This window comes from Coenobita brevimanus, chromosome 29 (genome assembly GCF_032717465.1).
Source record: "Coenobita brevimanus isolate Jiangsu-jjx chromosome 29, ASM3271746v2, whole genome shotgun sequence".
Taxonomy (NCBI): domain Eukaryota; kingdom Metazoa; phylum Arthropoda; class Malacostraca; order Decapoda; family Coenobitidae; genus Coenobita; species Coenobita brevimanus.
Window position 1 is genome coordinate 38999221 of NC_136982.1, and position 24312 is coordinate 39023532.

Below are 24312 nucleotides of genomic sequence, written 5' to 3' on the forward strand. Positions count from 1 at the left end.
TGTGCTGTTTACTTATCCCCTAATTCTAATGACTATCAAAAATTCTTCGACTATCTTACTTCTACGATGGAACACATTCTATTCATTTCTCCTTTCTCTGAAATCTCCATTCTTGGAGATTTCAATGTTCACCACCACCTTTGGCTCTCCTCTCCTTTCACGGATCCACCTGGTGAACAAGCCTACATCTTTTCTATCCTTAATGACCTAGAGCAGCTTGTACAGCACCCTACCCGTATCCCTGACTGCCTTGGAGAGAGCTCCAACATACTTGACCTCTTCCTCACAACTAATCCTTCTGCTTAATCTGTTAATCTTTTCTTTCCGTTGGGCTCCTCCGATCACAATCTTATTACCTTAACCTGTCCTATCACTCCGGTACGGCCTGTGGACCCTCCAGGGAAACGTCGTCTGTGGCATTTTGGAGCCGCAGACTGGGAGGCCCTCAGGCAGTACTTCTTTGATTTTCCCTGGAATGATTATTGCTTCCATGGCCGTGAGCCATCTGAGTGTGCCTTGCGCATTACGGAGGTAATTCTCTCGGGCATGGAAGCATACATTCCTTTCTCATATCCTTTGACTAACGCAAGAAAGCCTTGGTTTAATCACGCTTGTTCTAATGCTGTCCGCAACAAGGAGAGGGCCTACAAAAGGTACCGGAGCCAACCCACCCCTGAATCACATCATCTTTATGTTTCTGCCCGGAATCGTGCAAAGTCTGTTCTTCGCTCTACTAAAAATAATTTCATCCATACTAAATGCTCTCAACTCTCCAACTCGAATTCTTCCCGCTCCTTCTGGCATCTTGCCAAAAATCTTTCTAACAACTTTACCTCATCATCCTTCCCTCCTCTTTTCTACTCTGATGGTTCTGTAGCTATTTCTTCTACTGATAAAGCAGATCTCTTCGCACAGACTTTCTCCTCCAATTCTACCTTAGACGATTCCGGTGCTGTTCCTCCATCTCTTCCCCCCTCTGACTTCCTCATGGCTGACATTAAAATTTCTTCAGTTGATGTATTTTCTGCCATCACTGGCCTCAGTACTAACAAGGCATATGGGCCTGATGGGGTCCCTCCTGTTGTTCTCAAGAACTGTGCTTCTGTGCTTACACCCTGCCTAGGCAAACTCTTTCGTCTTTGTCTGTCAACTTGTACCTTTCCTTCTTGCTGGAAGTTTGCTCTCATTCAGCCAGTCCCAAAGAAGGGTGACCACTCCCAACCCTCCAACTATCGTCCAATTGCTTTAACATCCTGTATTTCAAAAGTTTTCGAGTCAATTCTTAATAGAAAAATTTTAGGCATCTTTCCTATCACAACCTTCTTTCCGATCGTCAGTATGGGTTCCGTCAGGGACGCTCCACTGGCGATCTTCTCACCTACCTTTCAGACTCCTGGTCATCCTCCTTTCGGGACTTTGGCGAAAGCTTTGCCATTGCACTTGACATCTCAAAGGCTTTCGATCGAGTCTGTCATAAATCTTTAATTTCCAAACTGCCCTCCTACGGTTTCTATCCTTCTATCTGTGCCTTCATCGCTAGCTTCCTTTCTGGTCGTTCTATAGCCGCTGTTGTAGACGGCCATCGTTCTTCTCCTAGAACTATCAACAGTGGTGTTCCTCAGGGCTCTGTCCTATCACCAACTCTCTTCCTTTTATTCATCAATGATCTTCTAAGCTGTACATCTAACCCTATGCACTCATACGCTGATGACTCCACCCTTCACCTTTCCATTCAGTTCCCGCAACGCCCATCTCAACAGTTACTTCAAGAAACAAGGGATGAGGCTATGGCACACCTAATGTCTGACTTGGCTCGTATCTCTGACTGGGGTAAAAGTAATATGGTTGTCTTTAATGCATCTAAGACTCAGTTCTTACACCTATCAACCCGACAAAATCTTCCACAGGTATACCCACTAATGTTTAATAATATTCAGCTTAATCCTGCATCATCCTTGAACATGCTTGGGGTTTCATTTACTCGGGACTTATCTTGGAAAGATCATATTACATCTCTTGTAAAATCTGCTTCCAAGAGATTGGGTGTGCTAAGCCGACTCCGCTCTTTCTTTACCCCTGCGCAATTGTTGACTCTATACAGGGGTTTTATCCGCCCCTGTGTGGAGTACAACTCTCATGTGTGGGGAGGCTCCCCACATACAGCTCTTCTCAATAGGATGGAGTCAAAGGCTTTTCGTCTCATTACCTCTCCTCCTCCTACTGACTCCCTTCAACCTCTGTCTCTTCGCCGCACTGTTGCATCTTTATCTCTTTTCTATCGCTACTTTAATGGTCACTGCTCCTCTGAACTGTCTGCTTGCATTCCTCCACCTCTACGACGGGCACGTAGCACCCGTCTGGCAGCAAACTTTCATCCTTTTTCTGTCCAACTCTCTAATGCAAGAGTTAACCGTTACTCCCAGTCTTTCATTTATGCAACAGGTCAGCTCTGGAACTGTCTCCCTCTGTCTGTATTTCCTGCTGCCTATGATCTCCAGTCTTTCAAACGCAGTGTGTCCAGGCATCTCAAAATGATCGGATCTTGAATTTGGCTCTATATTGTATTTTGTTTTTCTCTTGGGGGGAACTGTTACTGCGGGCTCATGGCCTTTGGTTCCTTCTTCCTCGCATAAAAAAAAAAATATATATATATATTTTTTTTATTTGGAAAAGGCTTATGGTACTACATGGCAATATCATATTTTGCATTGTCTTCATTTCCTTGGTCTTCGTGGTAACATTGGTGTTTTTCTTTAAAATTTTCTTTCCCTCTGCACTTTCCATGTCTATCTCTGTGCCCATCTCTCCTGTGCCTTCCCCCAGCATGAAGGCATCCCGCAGGGCTGTGTCCTCAGTACTACCCTTTTTCTCATCACCATTAACAGTATTGTCCCTTCCTTGCCTCCCACTGTTTCCACCTCTCTGTTATATGTCAATGATTTTGCTTTTACGCTGCGGATTCGGATCTCCCTCATCTCCACTCTCTTCTTCGGTCTGCCATTACTGCAGCCTTTACTTGGATGACCACTCATGGTTTTTGTTTTTCTTCCTCCAAGTCTTATGCAGTGTCGTTTATCCTTTCCTGTACTATACCTCAATCACCTCTTTATCTGTATGATGCCCCTCTTCCTCATTGATCTTCTGCAGCATTTCTTGTTCTTGCCCTTGGCTCTCAGTTAAGCTGGAATGCGCATGATTCTTTCCTTCATTCTTCCACTCTTCCTTGTTCCCACTTACCACAAGCTCTGTCTCATCTTTTGTGGGGCGCTGATCGCACCCCGCTTCTTTGTCTCCACTCTGTTCTTATTCTTTCTAAACTCGATTATGGAAGTCAAGTCTATTCTTCTTCCTCTGCCCATACTCTTTTGAAACTTGACTTCAATCATCATACTGGTCTTCGTTTAGCCAAACTCCAGTCACAAGCCTTTATGTTGAATTGGGCATCCCTCCCCCCTCTCCATTCATCATTCTCTCCTTACGGTTTAGTCGTATGCGTGTCTGCTTCAGTTTCCTTCTAATAAATTGCTCTGCCCTCCTCCCTCTCTCAGCCGTTCATTTCAGTCTGCATCTCATCTCCTACTTTGTTTCTTCCTCCATGTCCCTGCTCTTCTTCAGTCTGTTGGTTTCACCTTTCCACCCAGTCTTCCCTCTTGTCCCGTTTCTTTCCCCCTTTGACTTTTACCCCCTCCAGTGGTCTGTTCTTTTCTCCCTTGTTTTCTGCTCTCTTCTTTCTCCTCTTGCTCTCTGCTCCCTTTTTCTCGAACACTTCTCATTCTTCTGCAACTCCTATCTCTACTGATGGTTCCAAATCCCATCTCAGTGTTGGTTTTGCTGTTGTCTCCTTGGAGTCTTATTTTTCCAGTTCCCTTCCGTCTGTCATGGGTGTTCTCACAGTGGAACTTTATGGAAGTCTTTTTGCTCTGAAGTCTGTTTTGTTCCTATTCCTCCTCTTTTGTTATCTTCTCTGATTCCCTTAGTGCACTTTCTTCTGTACGAGCTTCTTCTTCTTCTCATCTGCTTGTCACCCAAAGTCAAGTGTGGCTTTTCCGTTTTTCGGTGCATAAGAAGTCGATTAAGTTTTGCTGAGTCCTTGGTCATGTTGAGATTGCTGGTAATGAACATGCAGATTCACTGGCCCATTCTGCCGCTCTGTCTCTCATGTCTTCTCCTTGGCCGATTCCTGCTCTTGATTGTTTTCTTATTCTTATCCGCCTCTTTCGTGACTTGTGGCAAACTTCCTGGAACCCCCAGGTCACCAATAAGCTTCTTCTCGTTAAACATTCTTTTCTTCCTTTGGTCTATTTCCACTCATCCTAGTCATCGATGGGAGACTATCCTTGCTCGTCTTGCTTGGGTCACACCTGCCCCACTGACGATCACTTAATGAGTGGTGACCCCCTGCTACTTTGTTCACACTGTAACTGCCCCTTGACTATCAGATGCCATTTCTTGACTGCCCGTTCATACTTTGCGACTGTCACTCTGCTTTTCCCTTCCCCTCATTATTACCGTATTTTGTGGCATGTTAGACGCTGCAGTGTGAAAGACACACCCTAAGTCTGGAAGGGAAGTTTCATTCATTCATTCATTGCCAGACGCCATGTATCCCAGACGGGGTGGCCAAGGGCTTAGAGTTAATTGTTTTACAGGGAGGGGCACTAATCCTCCACCAACCCCACTTGACGTAGGGATGCCAACAGCATCTGGTGTTCCCAGGCGGTCACCCATCCAAGTACTAACCAGACCCAACGTTGCTTATACCACGTTGAGTACACCGCTTCCCGTTCGATCAGCGAAGTTAAGCAACGTTGGAAGGGAAGTTCTGGGAAAAAAAAAGTATGTCTTGACCAAGACTACAGAAAGGTTGCTTGATATGAGTATTTTTCACTAAAATACACACTCAGCTTTCAGAATCTCTATTCAGTACTGTATATCTGTCTTTGGTTTCTCTATTTTTATGTACAGTAAATGAAGGGTACCGTACAAGACATGAAAACAAACAACCCCTTCCTTACATAATGTTACTGCATTCCATGACACTGTCTTAACACATTAGTCTCTTTTCAGTACTGTATATGTGAGGCACTGAGTGAAATAACCTCTCATACGCCAAATATAAAAAATTGAAAAAAATGCTGTTAAAGTTTGTTTACTTTCAAAATGCCATATCTTTTCAACCGATAAAGATATTCTGGTGAATTTTTTTTCAAATGTAGCCGAAAACATCTGCTTGCATGTTATAGTATGTAAATCAATGGCATTTTCAAAGAATAATACATTAACAGTGACTTTCTCCTGTTGCCTGACAACAGTGAACTGCATTTTTCCAAAAATGTGAGTTATTGCAAGCCAACCTTACGAAGTATGCATGTACTTTCACAATATCCATTAATATAGCACAAAACCAGCACAAAAAAATAAAATATAGCTAAGAAAATCTGTCCATACCATACTGCTGCTAGTACCATACTGTTGACCTTGAACACTCATAGTTACGTTTTTATCCGACACTATTGTTATTCCAAAACCATAATAAAAATTAATGAACAATGTTATAAGAATAATAACACTTACGTCCTCAAAAATTGTACTCAAGAAGATCATTGTGTAATTGGCCAGCAACTCAGTGTGTGGTGGCCTGTGGCACTCGAGTGGTTATTACTAGCATTCTGGGGCTTCCCCCACATGGAGCTCACAATAGTTGCGTGTCTTAACGTGAATACATAAGAAAAATCGACCTTAACACCAATGGAATAACTGAGCCTGATGTTGGTTTCCAAGGTTCAGGACCTGGGGAAGACAATGCTAAGCCTCAACGATTTTCTGACTGGATTATTCAGGCGAAAATGGACCTAATGTCCACCCAGCAGAGTAGAAACACCTTTGTGTGCAGCACGGTCAGTCAGTACTCTCTGTAAAACAGGATTTTCACCCTTACTGGAGGCATTTTTTCACATGATTCGTTACTGTACTAGTTGAAGAGGGTTTGGAGAATACATTGGTGTACTTAACTCCAAAATGGCTCCTGTGGCGGACAAGAGGTTATTCCACTCAGTGCCTCATATATGTTTGGTGTCTTTATTTTTATGTAAAAGAAGGGTACAAGACAAGAAAAACAAACAAACAACTCCTTCCTTATAAAATGTTACTCCATACCACGATGCCATCTTAACACTACGGTTTCGATGTGTCCGATTCCCTTCGTACAATAATTTGAGACGTGATGTTCATCTCTGTTAAAGTACACTACGTATGTATCAGTATATAGAGATAAGTACAGTATTATTTTTCTTGAAATGAACTGAAAAAAACATTCATTTAAGAAAATATAAAGGCCATTAAGTGAAGGAATACATTATATCTCCAAAACAAATGCCTGCATGTCTTCAAATGCATGCATGTACTGAATTTTACAATCACAGACAACACAACCAAATTTTCAAAAATCAATTCCAAGGAATGTTTACACCATTTTATGTACCCTAAAAGTATCAGAAGCCATCTTAACATGGGGTGATTGAATATCCATATCACTAGGCGCTAACTGCTAAATTGCTAAACCGCTAATAATGCTGTAATTTTGGGAAGTATTATTTAATGTTGTAACTGTTTTTCCCATTTTTCACCAACAATAATATAAGACTGCTTCCTTCTATGATTCTCTTGTATCGAATGAAACAAAATATCAGTAAGAGATGCCAGCCTAACAAGGATTTTTGAATTTCCATATGAGACAGACATCTGTTACAATGACTCAACAAAAGTCATGCTAGCCAACAACTCCAATATAATTCCCTTGCTAGTTAGTGGTTGGATAGCAAGTGAAGTGATCATTATTGCCTTTCTGAAGGTTAGCAAGGGGTTCAGAAGTGATCATGTTCTGAGAGTTGGGGGACTGCTAGGTGCTAAACTGCTAAATTGCTAAACTGCCAAAAAGCTGTAATTTCAGACAGTACTGTTTAATGTTGCAGCTGTTTTTCCCGTTTTTCAGTAATGGTAATATAAAACTGGTTCCTTCTATTATATTCTTGTCTCGAATGAAACAAAATATCAGTAAGAGAAGCCAGCCAAACAAGAGTTATTGAATTTCCATATGAGACAGACGTTCGTTACAATGACTCAAATGTCATGCTAGCCATCATCTCCAGTATGATTCCCTTACTAGTTACTGAGTGGATGGCAAGCAAAGTGATCATGACTGCATTTCAGAAGGTTAGCAGGGAGTTCACCTGTGATCATGTTAGCCTGCTAAAGTAGGGTGTTTGCTTGATGCTAAATTGCAAAACTGCTATACTGCTAAACCCTCAGACCATCACATGGCCAGTTGTAAACAAACCCTAAATTTTTTCTTGAGCTTGGGTGTGTCTAATCGTAAAATCTGAGTATATACACAAGTGAATGTAACTTTTTACAGTAAATCAAAAGTGTTTACACTCAAAAAAAATACTTGACTGCCAAACAGTGAGATGATCCTCTGTATGAGTGATTCTTCTAAATGAAGCCAAGGTCTAAGTCTCGCCTCCAGGACGCATGAGGATGGTTGAAGGTTATTTTGACAAAAAAAGTGCGTCTTCTACCTCACGAAATACGGTACCTCTTCCCTTGTTGCTTACTGATATCTCTGGTGATTCTCCTACTTTTTCTATTTCCAATATTCTTGCTTTTCTTTCTGCTTTGTGTGTTTTGCATCTAATTTAATTATCTTCCATTCTTTGCTGCCTTAGTGCCACATAGCCATTCTAGGCTTGGTGCTAATTTTTTCTCACTATTTATATGTTAATTCGCTATGATCGTCTACTTTTTGTCTTGTTTCATGTGTGCATGACCATTGAAACACCATCCCTGTTACCAAATAACAGTGGAGGTGCTTTACAAATAGTGCAGTATGCAGTATTAAGTGGAGTGTTAACTTTTTGTGTGTGAAATACTTAAATTTATGAGCTGGTTGTTCAATCTGTACATGGATGGGGTAATAAAAGAGGTACAAGGTAGGGTAGTGGATGTTGGAGTGGCCCTGGTGAGAGAGGGTAGCATTTGGAAACTCCCTGTACTGTTGTTTGCAGATGATACTGTGTTGTTGAGTGAAGATGAAGGAGAGCTGCAAGGCTTGGTGGATGAGTTTGGGAGAGTGTGTAAGAAATGGAATCTAAAGGTGAATGTAGGGAAGAGTAAAGTGATGGTCTTTGAGAGAGGTGAAGTCAGTGAATGTACAGCGAGGTTGGATGGTGAGGAATTGGAAAATGTGAGTACATTTAAGTACTTGGGTAGCGTGATGAGTAAGGATGGAGGTTTGGAGGGTGAAGTGCTTGAAAGGGTACAGCAGAGAAAAAAGGTTGCTGTTTCCTTGAAAGCAGTGATAAGAAACAGGGAAGTGAGCATGGAAGTGAAAAAGTTACTACATGACAGTATTGTGATACCAAGTCTAACATATGGAAGTGAAGCTTGGACGTTGTTGGAAGGACACAAGTCAAGAGTGAGATCAGTGGAAATGAGTTATTTAAGAGAAGCCTGTGGAGTCACATGGAGAGACAGGCTGACGAATGAGGATATAAAGGAGCGTTGTGGTGTGGATATGGATGTGATAAGAAGCGTTATGAGGAACACACTGAGGTGGTTTGGCCATGTGGAGAGGATGGAGGGTGAAACACTGACGAAGAGAGTGTATGTGAGTGAGGTGGAGGGGGGAAGAGGGAGGGGGAGGCCGAGGATGAGATGGAGGGATGGGATGGAGAGGTATATGAGAGTGAGTTGGGAGCAGGGCAGTGAAATGGCGGGAGACAGGGCGACTTGGAGGCGATTTGTTTGTGGCCACCCCAAGCGGGATTGAGGCGTCTGGCAATAGATAGATATATATATATACACAGGCTGTCCCCCACCTAAGAGAATAAATTGTTCTTAAAGGTCTTTCATCAGTCATTTTTTTTTTTTTTTTTTTTTTTTCATAAGTCCATCTCTCTCTCTCTCTCTCTCTCCAATCCAACCCAACTCTAATCCCATAATTACTGATGTCACAAAGTTCTTTCCCTCTAGCCCATTTATTTTCAACTCAGCACCTAATTCTGTGCTATCCTCTCTCTCTCTCTCTCTCTCTCTCTCCAACCCAACTCTAATCCCATAATTACTGAGGATACAAGGTTGTTTCCCTCTACCCCATTGCCTTTCTACTCGATACCTACTACTATCCTCTCTCTCTCTCTTTCTCTCTCTCTCCAACCCAACTCAAATCCCATAATTACTGAGGATACAAAGTTCTTACCCTCTACCCCATTGCCTTTCTACTCGATATCTACTACTGTGCTATCCCCTCTCTCTCTCTCTCCACCCAGACTAAAGCCCATTATTGTCTCCACTCCTCCATTTAACCCCTACACAAACTGCAGTTATCACCTCACCTCGCCTCGTCTTCACCTGACCCCATGCTTTCCTTGCTATGACTGACCTGTCCCCCCCCCCCACACACACTTTTTCTTGTATCTGCAGATTTTCATTATATATATATATACAGTAATCCCAGTACTTTCTGGACGCCCACTTTCCGGACACCCCACTTACCGGACATTGTGGGCCTGGACCTGTGGAACCCAAAAATAGCCAAAAAAAAAGAAAAAAAATCCTCCCCAAATCCGAATTTTTTCCCACCCATAATTTGAAATTGCCACGCGGCACCGAATAGCTGGTTTACACCACGGCCCCTTCACCCCTTCCTTCCTCCCCCCTCCCCCCTTCCCTGTCAGGGTTGCCATTTGGTATTTTTCATTAGCAAATGTGGGCCAATTTGGTAATGAAAAATTCGTTTGGCAATGAATCAGAAAAATGCGTTACCAAACAGATTTTTCATATGTATGAGGGTACACAGGATGGAGATGGTGGATTGTTTGCTCTCTCTGATTAATCTGCTAGCCAACATAGTGTGAAAATAATCAACATGCTGTTAATTATGAGAAAAGTGATTACATGTATTTCCACTTGTTTATATAATTACAGTAGTTAAGAATAAATGCTAGCTTTACAAATCTGGTAATGAAAATTGAGGAATTTGGTACTGTGGCCATTGCGATCTGGCAAATCTGTTTCCCTATCCCCAACACTCCAACAGTTATTGCCTAACTTTGATGGTTAGCAGATGCCTATCGCAATGGAAGCCATACGTGCTCATTTTTTGTGAATAAACTGCAATACCTTGCCACTAGACCACACGGGAATTTACAGTGTTGTGCAGTGTTAAAAAATTAGAATTTGAGTGCAAAGGATTAACTGTGGAGTGCAAATTTGCGGTTGAAACTGGTGTGGTGCAGTTGAGAACAATGTGCAGTGTTAAACAATAACTCACAGTGCAAAGAACTAAGTGCAGCACAACACTGGATTACTGTACATGCTTCAAAGGCATTTTCACCACTGCCAAAACGTTAGAAAAGCCGGCCACAAACGTGCTGTATGTACCCTGGCTGAGGTACAGTCACTTCTAATTCCTCATTCTTTGGTTCCTTTTCATTTATTTCATGCTTTATGTCCATTATTGGTGTGAATAGGGTCTTAAATAGGTTTAAATAGGTGCTATGCATGTCTGGTATGGAGTTATTTAGGTGTCTTTCAAAGTTAGGCTGGGTTAGGGTCCTTAAGTACCAGTCCTGGAGCTAGGGGCCCACTTTCTGGATGGGACCAATTTCCAGACATGCCTTTGGCTTTATTACATTCGATAGTAGAGGGATTACTGTATATACACACTGTATATATGTCTGTATGTATATATAATGTACATGGCCCTTGACCCCCAACTTATCCCCATTGAACCCCTGTTAAATTGACATCGATATATGATAAATCGGTATGAGATATATTATCACGTGATGTAACCCCATCACAATTAGAGTCATGACTGTGTACTGCTACACAAACCACCGAGCTGCAATACAGCTAGTTCTAGTTCAACAGGTGCAAAAAATATTTGGGTGTACAGTATATCCTTGAGCTTAATGGATTCATTATGTTTTATGTTACAGGAAAAGCTGAGCAATGAAGAGCACTTTGTGAATGATGAGCATAACCCCGATTATGATCATGAAGCTTTCCTGGGTGAGGATGAGGCTCGGACCTTTGACCAGCTCACACCAGAGGAGAGCAAAGACAGGCTCAGGTGGGAACACACAGAAATATCAGTCACTGTCATTCTTAAGTTATTAAATCAGAAAGGCCTCTCTTTAGATAAATCCATTTATTTGTAGTTGCTGTAATGTAATAGAGAGACATCTTATTATGAAAAGGTTAATGGAGACAGTTTTTTATTGCTCTAAATGAGGTCTTTCCAGCAAATTGTGTGGCAGTAGCCTGAATAAAAGTAACTTTTTTGTGAATATGTAACTGAGACCTTTAAATGTTTGTTCATGATACGAGTAATTTCCCTAGATCCAGGCCTAATAGTCGTGGTGGTTGACTTGGTTTGATAACTTGATTTATCTTCAGTGATGTACAGTACATGGATGTATCAGTCACAGATTATGGACCCCTTTTTAAATGCAGGTAATGCATATTAGTTCTGTTTGATCAGGCTGTTTATGAATAAGGTATACTGTACTGTACAATGAAAGACAAAAGTCATGTGAACTTTGGTGAAAACATCTGAAAGGCTTAGGTTTTGGTGCGCTTTGCTTTGTGTCATAAAGACAGTTCGTAGCACTGATATGAGATGCCGTTTGCTCCAGGTGACGAGTCTGTGGATTTGAGCATGTTTTTTTTTATCATAGCAAAACAAATCTGCTGTACATGTTACATCTCAGACTGTTTTTTTTTTTTTTTTTTTTTTTTTTTTTTTTTTTTTTAAGGTATACCCCAGTTTAGTAATGCAACTGGTTAAGTAAAAATTCATTGTTAGGTGGGGTATCATATCTCTGGGTAGATTTAACATGTATAGGGATGTGTTTTTGAGCCTTTGGTTTCCCCCCCAGCCAAGTCCTAAACCCACCCAGATGAGTCCAAAAACAGTTTAAAGCCAATCTTAATGGCCTAACAGCTGTAAAAGAAGCTAACCTAAGCCTAACACCTGTAAATAACTCACTAAAAACAACAACAAAAAGTCTGAAAATCATCAAATATAAGTTTGGAAAAAATCAAGCTTAGTAAACTGCAACCCAAAATGACAAGTGTTCACCCCACCAATGGCTAGAACACATTAATCTAAAAACAGTTTTTGAATCAACCTAAACACAAAATTTTAGTCTAAAATATCAAAATCGGTAAAAAAAAATAAATAAATAAAAACCCATCATTAAACTGGGGTTTGTCCATCATTAGGCAGGGCATGGTGGTATTTCTGCCCCCATCATTAGGCGAGGTATGGTGATATTTCTACCCCCATCGTTTAGCCAGGGTATCGCATCTAGGGGTATCGTGTATCAAGGTATACCTGTATATGTGAAGAGTGTCGAATGTGCTTTCTTTTTTACTGCCATATCAGCTACATTGTAATTCAGTTAGCTAAAGGAATGTCCAGAAGTCAGTTGTCCATCTTTTTTAATTTAATTAGCTTATATTCATCATCATCTAATCCTGTGTTGCCTCCTGAGGAGCTTAGGAGCCCAAGGCTAGGCATATTGGTCTGACATTTAAGATGAGAGTGACCGTCCTTACTCATCCGAGTGGCATTACATGAGCAGTAAACCCCAACCACCCCTTGGATATAAACCTGCACAGGCTCAGGCTGATCAGAGCACCTTAATTACCCACTAAACCACCAGGCACCATAATTTGGTTATATGGTTACCACCCTGGTGTACAGGAAACCATGTGGCTTGTCACTCAGTGTTGAGTCACCCATTGGCAGAAGAGGAAGAATGAAGGAAAGAAAGACAGAAGGGGGAGTATAAGGTCACCCATAGGCAGAAGGAAAGAGGATAAATGAAGGAAAGAAAGACAGAATGGGAGTGTAAATTCACCCGTAGGCAGAAGGAAGAGGAAAGAATGAAGGAAAGACAAAAGAGGAAGGAAAGAAGGAAGGAAGAGAGGAAAGGGGAGACATCTGAGAGCAGCACTACATTGAGTGAGTGGATGGTGAGTATCCCCAATTGATAATTATATAAATCCTACAGGCTAGAGTTCAAACACATAACCTAGAAGACCAGAGTCTACGCACAACTGTTCGTGTGCTTCATTCTAGATGCAGTTCGTCTCTCATGGCCAAGTGCTGCTTGCAGGTGCTGCCTTCCATTGCTGTTATTAGTTTTTACCTGGTCCTGTAATGGTGTGGTACCATGAGAGTAACCTGAATGGTGAATATTGATGATCATTTCCATTTTGTTTTCTTCCTGAAATTGCCTAATCCATTTTTCTGTGTTTCTGCTTACACTGTATGTTTACACTATCACTTCTGGATCATCTCCCCCAGAATAAAGACAAATCATGCACCCAGTCATCTCCATAGTGGTTGGATGTTTGTTGTCTGCCCTCTCCATACCAAGGTATATACTAGGTCTGCATGGCTTTTTGTGGAAAGGTGTAAAATGAAGCAGTCACGCAATCACTGCATGATAGAACATGGCTTGCATTGTGCCATGTACGAAATTCAGATGCAGTACAGTAATTGTTGCAAATCGATGTTAAGACTTGGAATTTCCTTGGATCATTTATACTGTCATCACATTAGCAGCAGATATGAAGCTTGAGAAAGTCAGTGTAGCCAACCATGAATATGTAGCTGAGGTGAGCTCCCATAATGTTGCACATGTTACACTTCACTGTGGTAGAGTTGTCATGATGTTTTACATGTTACACTTAATCTTAGACAAAACTGCAACACAACTTTTGTCTTTCAATGCACATACATAAAACTGTGGTGATTTGTATGCACTGAGCCTTTCCTCTCTTCCCTCCTTCCACTTATGTCATGCTTTCCTCTTCCTTCTGCCTACAAGTGACTCTACACTGAGTGACAAGCCAAATGATTTCCTGTACACCGGGAAACCATTTACTATTCTGGGTGGTAACCATATAACCAAACTATAGCATCTGGTGGTTTAGTGGGTAATTAAGGTGCTCCACCTGGATTGAGCATGTGTTGGTTCATATCCAAGGAATGGTTGGGATTTATTGCCTAAGTAATGCCACACAGGGATGAGTGAGGCCGATCACTCTCATCATAAATATTAGGACCAACTACCTAGCCCCGGTCTCCTACACTCCTCATGGGGTAAGATAGGTTTAAATGATGGATGGGTGGATGGACAATTATCCTGAATTGAAAGCTACTATCCTGACTAAAATTAGCACAACATTAAGCTTATTCAGTCTCATTATAATTGGTATTTGGCTTTCATTTTGGTCCTTTATAGTACTTACTTCCATTACTGCATGGCATGTTGTTTATGTAGTATGGTGCCTATACATTATTTCATTGCAGGTGGTAGGTGGGGGCGCTCACCATCCACTCACTCGATGTAGTGCTCCTCTTGGGATTCTGCCCTTTGATGTAGTGCTGCCCTTGGGTGTCTTCCCTTTGATGTAGTGCTGCTCTTGGGTGTCTGCCCTTTGATGTAGTGCTGCCCTCGGGTGTCTTCCCTTTGATGTAGTGCTGCTCTTGGGTGTCTGCCCTTTCCTCTCCTCCATCCTTCTTTCCTTCCATCCACTTCTGTCTAATTTTCCCTCATCCTTTCCTCGTCCTTCTGCCTATGGGTGACTTTAGACTCCCTCTTCTGTCTTTCCTTCCTTCATTCTTTCCTGTTCCTTCTGCCTGTGGGCGACTCTACACTGAGTGACAAGCCAAATGTTTTCCTGTACACCAGGAAACCATTTACTATGCTGGGTGGCAACCATATAACCAAATTTTGGCGCCTGGTGGTTTAATGGGTAATTATGGCGCTCCAATCACATTGAGCCGGTGAAGGGTTTATATCCAAGAGATGGTTGGGGTTTATTGCTCATGTAATAGCACTCAGGGTTGAGTGAGGCAGGTCACTCTCATCTTAAATGTCAGGACCAAAATGCCTATCCCGGGGCTGCTACGCTTCTCATGGGGCAACGTAGGTTTAGATGATGAATGAATGTGATGTAAAATGTGAATTTACTTGAATAGTCACAGTTACTTGTTTCTTAACCCCTAAACCGTGGGGTTGTTTTTGCCTGACTTGCGTGTCTCGCGGGCATATTCGCGCTCCAACAGACTCTCTAAAAATATTTGCCAAAAATCAGTTATTAGCCCTAGAATATTATAATTACATATGCATATGGCACATACCTTCAGCTTTCTCCTGGGATGTTTGTTGAGCCTTCGTTGAGTACTGTAGGACTTGTGGAGACCACTGAAGTTGGGTAACGAAGTCTCCACTTTACACTTCCCGACAACCCGTAATATGATTACCACAGCCTGATATTATCACTAGAAACACTATTCTATGATTCTCAAATAGTTTGGAATCCATACTCAAAAAAAAAAAAAAAAAAAAAAAAAAAATAAAAAAAGTGAAAGCAATGAAAATTACGAGCGCATATGACCTTCCCATTTGCGATCGTTCGCCGTTGGTGTTTTGTCATTTATTATTCATAAAAACACTCACACTTTATATTTCTGTTACTATATAACACTTATATATATCTACAGTCTTTATCCATAAGTTTCCTTCAGTAATAGTAGTTTATTGTCACTGTAGGCATTAAATTTCTCTTTCAGTAAAATACTTAGCATTCACTTTCTCATCCTGTATACTAGCATTGAGAGTGAATCTGTCACTTTCATTTTCACTTTCATAACTCATAGTATTCATACATGCTAGAGTGACTCTTTCACTTTCATTACTCCTAGTATATATACTCGTATTCTTATATTACTACTCATTTACACATCTATATATATTCTCTATTTTATTTACATTATTTACATTTCTATTTTATTTACACTGTGTTATGCAGTCACTTGCAGTAACTTATAAAACTATTTTCCACTGTTCACTTATATTTACATTCATTGCTTTCACTTGCTGTTTACACATTATTTACATTTCCACTTGCACTGTTTTACGCACCAGATAGATCGTAGTCACTGTCTATAATTTTCATTGACAAATTAGCCAGTTCACGTTCCACAGCAGTCGCTTAGCCCTTTACCTCTTTCCACACGAGGTTTAGTAGGGGGTAGAGGTCACAGGGCCCTTTGTATAGGGCTAAAAAGCGGCAGAATTGGACAGGCTCGAATCCGACCTGCTTTCATCTTGAAAGTCAACAGTAAACTGAATACAGTGTGGTGGCCTGCCTAGGGGGAGTGCAATGCTGCCAATGTCAGCGGGGTGACAGCTGCTAATAAATACGCTATAAAATGATTGACAGGAAATCTAGACAATACATAATAAATTAGGTAGTTCCAGGTGAATGTAAATATCATTTAGGCTTCTCCCTTCCTTTCTTATATATATTTTTATTACAAGAATAGATTATGCAGCACATTTCAAGAGGAAATAAACAGCGAAAATTAGCGAACGAGTGCACGTGAGGTGTTGTCAGGTGATAATTAGCCAATTCCAGGTGTATGGCACTATCACAGATTACCTTTTTTCTTTCTTGTATATACAGTATTATTTGGTATAAGAATAGGGCATAGGGTTTATTTCAATGGATGAAATCAGTGGAAAATTCCAGGGAAGATTTACTTAGCGTAGCACGGCCGGGCAGGCGAGAGGAGAGGGTAATGGAGGGGAGGTAAGAAGGGGAGTCAGGAATGGGGAGAAATGGCTAAATTGTCAACAATGGATGGGAGTACAGATGAGATTAGGAGTGCTGACTAGTGTTGGACATTGGCAGTACTGATAGATGATACAAGCCACCACTTGAAAGCCCAGGCGAATTCAAAATAACACAGAATCACAAAAGTGACGCCCTGCGGTATGATCCCTTGCTCCCAAGCGTCATGAAAGTGACATCTTGCGGTTAAGGGGTTAAAGGATGTTTCTCTAATATGATTATTTACCTATGTTTATTTGTCTGTTTGTCGAGACGATATCTCGTAAAGTTCTCAATGAATTTCAATGAAATTTGGTGGAAGGGTGGGCCATGGGCCAAGAAAGAATTCATTAAATTTTGGGGTGGATCCAGCTCATATGTATAATATCTCCAAAAGTTCTAAATGAATGTCAGTAAAATTTTGTAGAAGAGTGGTCCATGGGTCAAGGAACAACTGATTACATTTTGAGGCAGGTCCAAATTGTAAGTATTCCACACAATATCTCCACGGATCCAGATCCAGATCCTTTTTAATGGCAGTGGCATTGGTAGAGGTATGAGCTTTCTGATTGCATTCTAGTTTATTCTGAATTTTCTTTAGTATTTTACCACATCACTCTCATCTTAAACGTCAGGACCAACTGCCTAGCCCCGAGCTTCTACGCTTCTCATGGGGCAACGTAAGACTGGATGATGGATGGATGGATGGATTTAACCACATTTGATAACAAGTAGTTACAATCCCAGACAGATCATCTTTTCATACTGAACAATCTAGACCAACATACCCATATCCCACACCAAGCCCTCTTCCTCCCATCATCCCCAGACATCACCTTCTGTCCCCCAAACCTCGCCTTCACTACATCCTGGAGAGTGGTCAAAACCCTAGGTTCTGATCACCTCCCAATCATCATCACTACCAAAACCAGAATCACATACACTAATTATAAGAGAGCCAACTGGCCACAAACACATACACTAATTATAAGAGAGCCAACTGGGAGGCCTTAGTAACTGAAACAGAACAACATTTCGAAACACTAAACAGTACACCCATCACAAACATCAACACCGTTGTACACACTTTCAATACAATTATACAAAATGCAGACAAAAGACACATCCCTAGAGGCAACAGAAAGAGACACAACCCCAACTTCACACCAGAAATTCAAGGCCTCATCAGACAACGGGACACACCGGGACACTCCCTGACACCCCATACACAAGACACCGTACAACAAATACAAGATCTCAACACTCAAATAAACAATAAAATATCTGAACAGCAAACATTAAACTGGAAAAATTACCTCCAAACACTTGACCACAAAACAAACATCAGCAAACTCTACAAAACACTAAACAGCATCACACTTTCCAACAGCAACACCACACAATCACACGCTGCCATCACAACAACAGACACCTTACCCTCAAACAAACAACAAGCAAACACTCACATCAGTCACTTTTCACAAGTCAGCCATCTAACCTTCCATCCCGAAGACCGCCGTATCATCCGACGTAAGAGACAGTTCCCCACAGACCCAGCCTATGCACCTTTCACTTACAACCAGACGAAGCACATCATTAACACCCTTAAGCACTCATCTGCCTGTGGACCAGACAACATAAGCAACATTCACCTTAAACACCTTGGACCACAAGGCATACAAGCACTCACCAACATATCAAACTACAGCAACTCACAACATAATACCCAGCATGTGGAAGCATGGCATTATCATCACTATCCCTAAACCCAACAAAGACCCCATTTTACTCTCCTCACACCGCCCCATCACACTTCTCTGCACCCCCTCTAAAGTCACTGAACTACTGGTACTACAACTAGTCACACCTCACTTTCCCCTAGCCCAGTCACAACATGGCTTTAGGCCACTACACTCCACAAACACCCTTCTTACAGGCCTTACACAGAGTTTTCCATGGCATGAATTAAGCTAGGCCACCACACAGAGCACTCCCAATCACACTAGACATCAGCAAAGCTTTTGATGCCATCCCCTGCCACAACCTCACAAACAAAATACTCAACACAAACATGCACAATAACACAAAAAGATGACTGGCAAACTACTTAGCAGGCAGATGTGCACATGTAACATTTGCCAATTAGTCTTCTAACATCAGAAGCTTCACAAACGGTGCCCCCAAGGATCTATTTTGTCCCCTACACTCTTTAACCTATACATGCACAACATACCCACACCCCACACACCACAGATACACATAGCTTCCCATGCAGATGATAACACTTACTGTACATGTACACACCAAAACACAAACACAGCTGCACACATCATCCAACCTTACCTCAATACAGTACACGAATGGTTCACCACAAACTGGCTCAAACTAGTCCCAGCCAAATCTACAGTGACTCTTCTCACAAACTGGACAGCAGAACACAGTCACATCCCACACCTAACCATAAACAACACTCCCCTACCACACACACACACACCCAAAATCCTTGGTGTAACATACAGTACAATACATCAATGTAATTTAACACATCACAAACATTAAAAATAAAACAACACCAAGACTTAATGCCTTGAGGTCACTTGCCCATATGACATTCGGACACAACAAAGAAACCACCACCACATTATACAAACAATACATACGTTCAGTGATGAATTATGCAAGCCCTGCCTGGGCGCTAACCTCACCAAAACACACTACAACACTCTACAGACCAGCAAGCCCTGCCTGGGCTCTACCTCATCCAAACACACTGCAACACTCTACAGACCATACAGAACAAGGCCCTAAAAATAATCACAGGCTTCACAGCTGCTACACCCACAAACCACCTACATCAAGAAAGCAAAGTCTTCAAACTCAAGGATCACCTAGACATGAGAGGCACCCAGTTTCTTGCTACAGCCTCCACAAACCCACAACATCCACTATATTACATGGCAGCACATCCACCCACACCAAGGAACATCAAAACAACACCCAGCACACAATACCATACACAGATACTGTCATCTCTCCCACCTCAGACCAGCTTCCAGAAGCATATCCACACTCGGATCACTCGCCGCTCCATTCAGTCACTTAAAGACAACACACAGCTGCATGCACGGCCTCCTGACATCCACTCTTCTGAATCCTATCTCCCTCGTGAGGACAGGGTCCACCTGGCCAGGCTGAGATGTGGGCACCATCCAGCCCTCTTAAGCTACCAGAAGAGGCTGGATGACTCTGTCACTGATGCCCGTCCAGGATGCAACACAGCACCCCATACTATTAAGCACATTATGGAAGACTGCATTACACACAATCACCTACACCAACAACACAACATACACTCTTTCAGAGCTCTGTGGGAAAGCCCAGTCTCGGCCATGGCCTTCCCAAGGGACTCGGGGCTGTTCAGCCAGACTGCCTAGGGAACAACTACTACTACTATTACAAGCATTTACAGTAAATTCAGTGAATGTTTCAGTCAATGGAAAGAGTCTGAAATTGGTGAGAGAGTTCAGATACCTGGAAACAGTGATAGAAAAGAGAGGAAAATGTGCAAAAGTGGAAAGTAGAGTGACACAAGGAAGGAAATCTAGCTAGTGCTATGAAGGCCTTGATAAGAAACAGAGGCTTGAGTGTTGCAGCTGTGCAAGGCATACAGGGAGTGTTAATGCCAACTTTAACATATGGATGTGAGACTATGGTGTGACATGAAAACGAAAAGTCAAAAGTAAGAGCAGTGGAGATGGGACTGCTGAGGAATGTATGTGGAGTACAGAGAATGGATTGGATACGGAATAATGTGATACGTGAAAGATACCAAGTGGACACCAGAATCGATGAGAGTGTTCCGAGATGGTTTTGTCATATGGAGAGATTGGATGACAGTGGTGAAAAAGGTATATCTGAGTGAATTTGAAGGAGGAAGGAGGCAAGATAGGCCAAGAAGGTGGAGGGATATGGTGGATGAGAGTGTGAGGAAGATAGGTATGGAAGCTGGTGAAGCTAAGGAACTGACAAGAGACCAAGCTAGATGGATGAATTTTGTTCGGGGAAGCACATAACCAGGGATTTGGCACCCCATTTTAAACATGACAGGCTTCGGACTGACTCAGCCAGATAGGTATATGTCAAGCTACAGAAGGTGATTTTTATTTTTATTTTTTTTTTATTTATTAATTTATTTTTTTTCTGTCTGATGGAGAGAGCTTGAATGATGAAATGAATGGAAGCATGGCCCAATTAATTGGGCAGATATTGGCTGTCTGGACATTGCTACTCCTCACCCTGCCCTAAGGTGGGAAAGGAGGTCTGGAAGATGATGATGATGATGATGCACTGAAAGGTATTTTTGATTATTTCAGCAAAATAGTTGATAAGATTGACGCAGATAATGATGGAGGAGTGACAGAGAAGGAACTGCAAAACTGGATTGAATATACCCAGAAGCGGTACATTAATGAAGACGTGAAGAGACAGTGGAATGCGAACAACCCTGAAAACAAGGAAACTTTGCACTGGCAGGAGTACAAGGCTGTGGTGTACGGTTTCATTGACAGTGAGTTCTCCATTTTCCATTCATGCTTATTAAAGTAAATAAATTGTGATAAAGTCAGTAAGAGAGGTGTCATTGATGTATATATGATTGTCAACCCCATCAGTGCTGATTCTTTTTTAATCACTTACCCAGTTACATAGAGAAAGTACTACAAATTCTATACCCATAAAACCCAGCTACTACCTCCATAATCTAGGGTGTACAGCATTGTTTTTGAATATATTTGATATTAAAACTTAAAAAAAAAAAAATGACAAGGCTAATATATTTTAGGTTAGAGATAAGCTACCAGTATATTACAGGTACTGTACTGTAGTTCTGTTATGGCCAGCCCATTGTGGGGACTCCTAAAGGGAGTGAGGCATGGGAGATTATGATTAGAACAATGGGAATTTACTAAATATAGTCAGTACTTATATAAATTTTGGGTATAGAATATCCTGCAGTTAAAGAAATGACAGCACTGTTGTTAGGGCTAAGCAGATGTTATTAGTGTTTATTACTTTCAAGACCATAACATGTCTTCGCAATTACAGATGTGGAAGGAGGGTATGAAGTGATAGGGTTGGGGAATGATGATTGGGAAGAAAAATTATAAGGAAGACAAAGGTTTTGGTTAGTTGGGTGGAGAGTGGAGGTATTCACTGGCTTTGTACCATGTGCAAAAAAGGGGTCGTAGTAACTCCGCATTCAACAGACATAGAATAAACCAAACACTGTAATCTAGCCTGCAGGCAATGCCAGTACCACACAGACAGAACCGAACACCTATTTCCTCATTGTCCAAATTTTACTTGGGAAAGATGCATCAATAACATAGGCTCACTAAGAGGTCTTTGGCAGTGTCCCCCAAGTCACAGATAGTGTCTTGTAAGATGCAGAGTTCCGATGAAAGAAACCTAGGGGCAACAAAGTAAAATAGGTTTGTGATGGGTGAGCACATGGGAATTGTATCAAAGTAGAAGGCTGACAGTATAAGTATACAGTAGTTTGTTCTAATCTGACAGAGATCCAGAACTGGTTACAGATCAGTTAATGATGAAGTGTAAACAAACTGGAGTTGGATCTGACCAGTAAGCAGGGACTCATTCCTACATCATTAATAAGGCTCATCAAATTTCATGCAGTCACAGTAAGTGTTCAAGTTTGGGAATGGCTCAGTTCTGTCAGATGAAAACAATTGCACTACAGCTACAAATATGCCATATGAACACAAGTAAAATGCCTTTGTTGGCAAGGTACGAATGAGGCCATTTAAATCTGAAAGCATTGAAATGTCACCTTACACCCCGAAGATGCTTTGAGTAAATTGATGGCTCTCTACCTACCAGTTTTCATGCCTTTACGACAAACTGTCTGACCTGTGGCTCTCTTTCGAAAATTTTCAACATGCTGCACATGGCACGTGTTCCGTGTCGCATGCACCGCCGGGTTGTGATGAAACCTGTCAAAAACAAATCTTAAAGAATGGAGCTATCATTTGGTGCAAACCATGCAGTGATCAGCACTGTGGTTGCTGAAATATAAGCTGCTCAAAAGCATTATGGTCGGGCCGGGTTGGGCTGTTCGTATTTAAGAAAATGCCACTACTTGATGAGATATGATCGTAATAAGAAGCTAGCCCTTGTCCGAGGCTTATTGTTTGTGTTTTTAGTTAGTTGTTTTCCGGGGAGGGGCACTAACCCTCCGCCAACCCTTTTAGTCGCCTTTTATGACAAGCAGGGTGAACTAAGTGAATTTTTCTCTTTGAAAGTTGGGTTGAAACAGGGATGTGTCATGTCTCCATGGTTGTTCAATCTGTACATGGATGGGGTAATAAAAGAGGTACAAGGTAGGGTAGTGGATGTTGGAGTGGCCCTGGTGAGAGAGGATAGTGTTTGGAAACTCCCTGTACTGTTGTTTGCAGATGATACCGTGTTGTTGAGTGAAGACGAAGGGGAGCTGCAAGGCTTGGTGGATGAGTTTGAGAGAGTGTGTAAGAAACGGAGTCTAAAGGTGAATGTAGGGAAGAGTAAAGTGATGGTCTTTGAGAGAGGTGAAGTCAGTGAATGTACAGCGAGGTTGGATGGTGAGGAATTGGAAAATGTGAGTACGTTTAAGTACTTGGGTAGTGTGATGAGTAAGGATGGAGGTTTGGAGGGTGAAGTGCTTGAAAAGGTACAGCAGGGAAGAAAGGTTGCTGGTTCTTTGAAAGCAGTGATAAGAAACAGGGAAGTGAGCATGGAAGTGAAAAAGTTACTACATGACAGTATTGTGATACCAACTCTAACGTACGGAAGTGAAGCTTGGACGTTGTTGGAAGGACACAAGTCAAGAGTGAGAGCCGTGGAAATGAGTTATTTAAGAGGAGCCTGTGGAGTCACATGGAGAGACAGGCTGACGAATGAGGATATAAAGGAGCGTTGTGGTGTGGATGTGGATGTGATAGGAAGCGTTATGAGGAACACACTGAGGTTGTTTGGCCATGTGGAGAGGATGGAGGGGCAAAGACTGACGAAGAGAGTGTATGTGAGTGAGGTGGAGGGGGAAAGAGGGAGGGGGAGGCCGAGGATGCGATGGAGAGATGGGGTGGAGAGGTATATGCGAGAGGGGTGTGTGAGTTGGGAGCAGGGGAGTGAAATGGCGGGGGACAGGGCGACTTGGAGGCGATTTGTTTGTGGCCACCCCAAACGGGATTGAGGCGTCTGGCAATAGATAGATAGATAGAGAGACGAAGCTAGCTAGTTGGAGAAGGCCAGTTAGCACAAATTGTGCTGCTCCTGCTTAAGGATATGATTAAATAGTGTGAATTGACGAATTACAATGAAGTTGTCACCCACTCACTAAACCCTCCAGCTGAAACTGGAGTGTAAAATTGAGGAAAAACACCTGGTAGCTTAGAAAAACCGGCATAGAAATTTTGAAAGCAGATCCAAGGGAAAAAAAAACTTTTACACTGCAACCTAGAAAAGGAGGAATTAATTGTAATATAGTACAGGTAAATCTGTTCTGAGTATTTTAATGATATGAACAGGCCATAATATCAAGTCCTATCCAGCCATATACTT

General features: G+C 41.9%; 1 protein-coding gene across 1 annotated transcript in view; it reads left to right on the forward strand.

The window, feature by feature from the left end:
* The window catches only part of scf (Calumenin B scf), an 86325-nt gene that overhangs the window by 43078 nt on the left and 18935 nt on the right, over window positions 1-24312 (forward strand). Inside the window, exons 3-4 of the mRNA XM_080268689.1 lie at window positions 11001-11134; window positions 21072-21265. Of these exons, the coding sequence (XP_080124815.1) occupies window positions 11001-11134; window positions 21072-21265 (328 nt within the window). The remainder of the gene's footprint in view (window positions 1-11000; window positions 11135-21071; window positions 21266-24312) is intronic.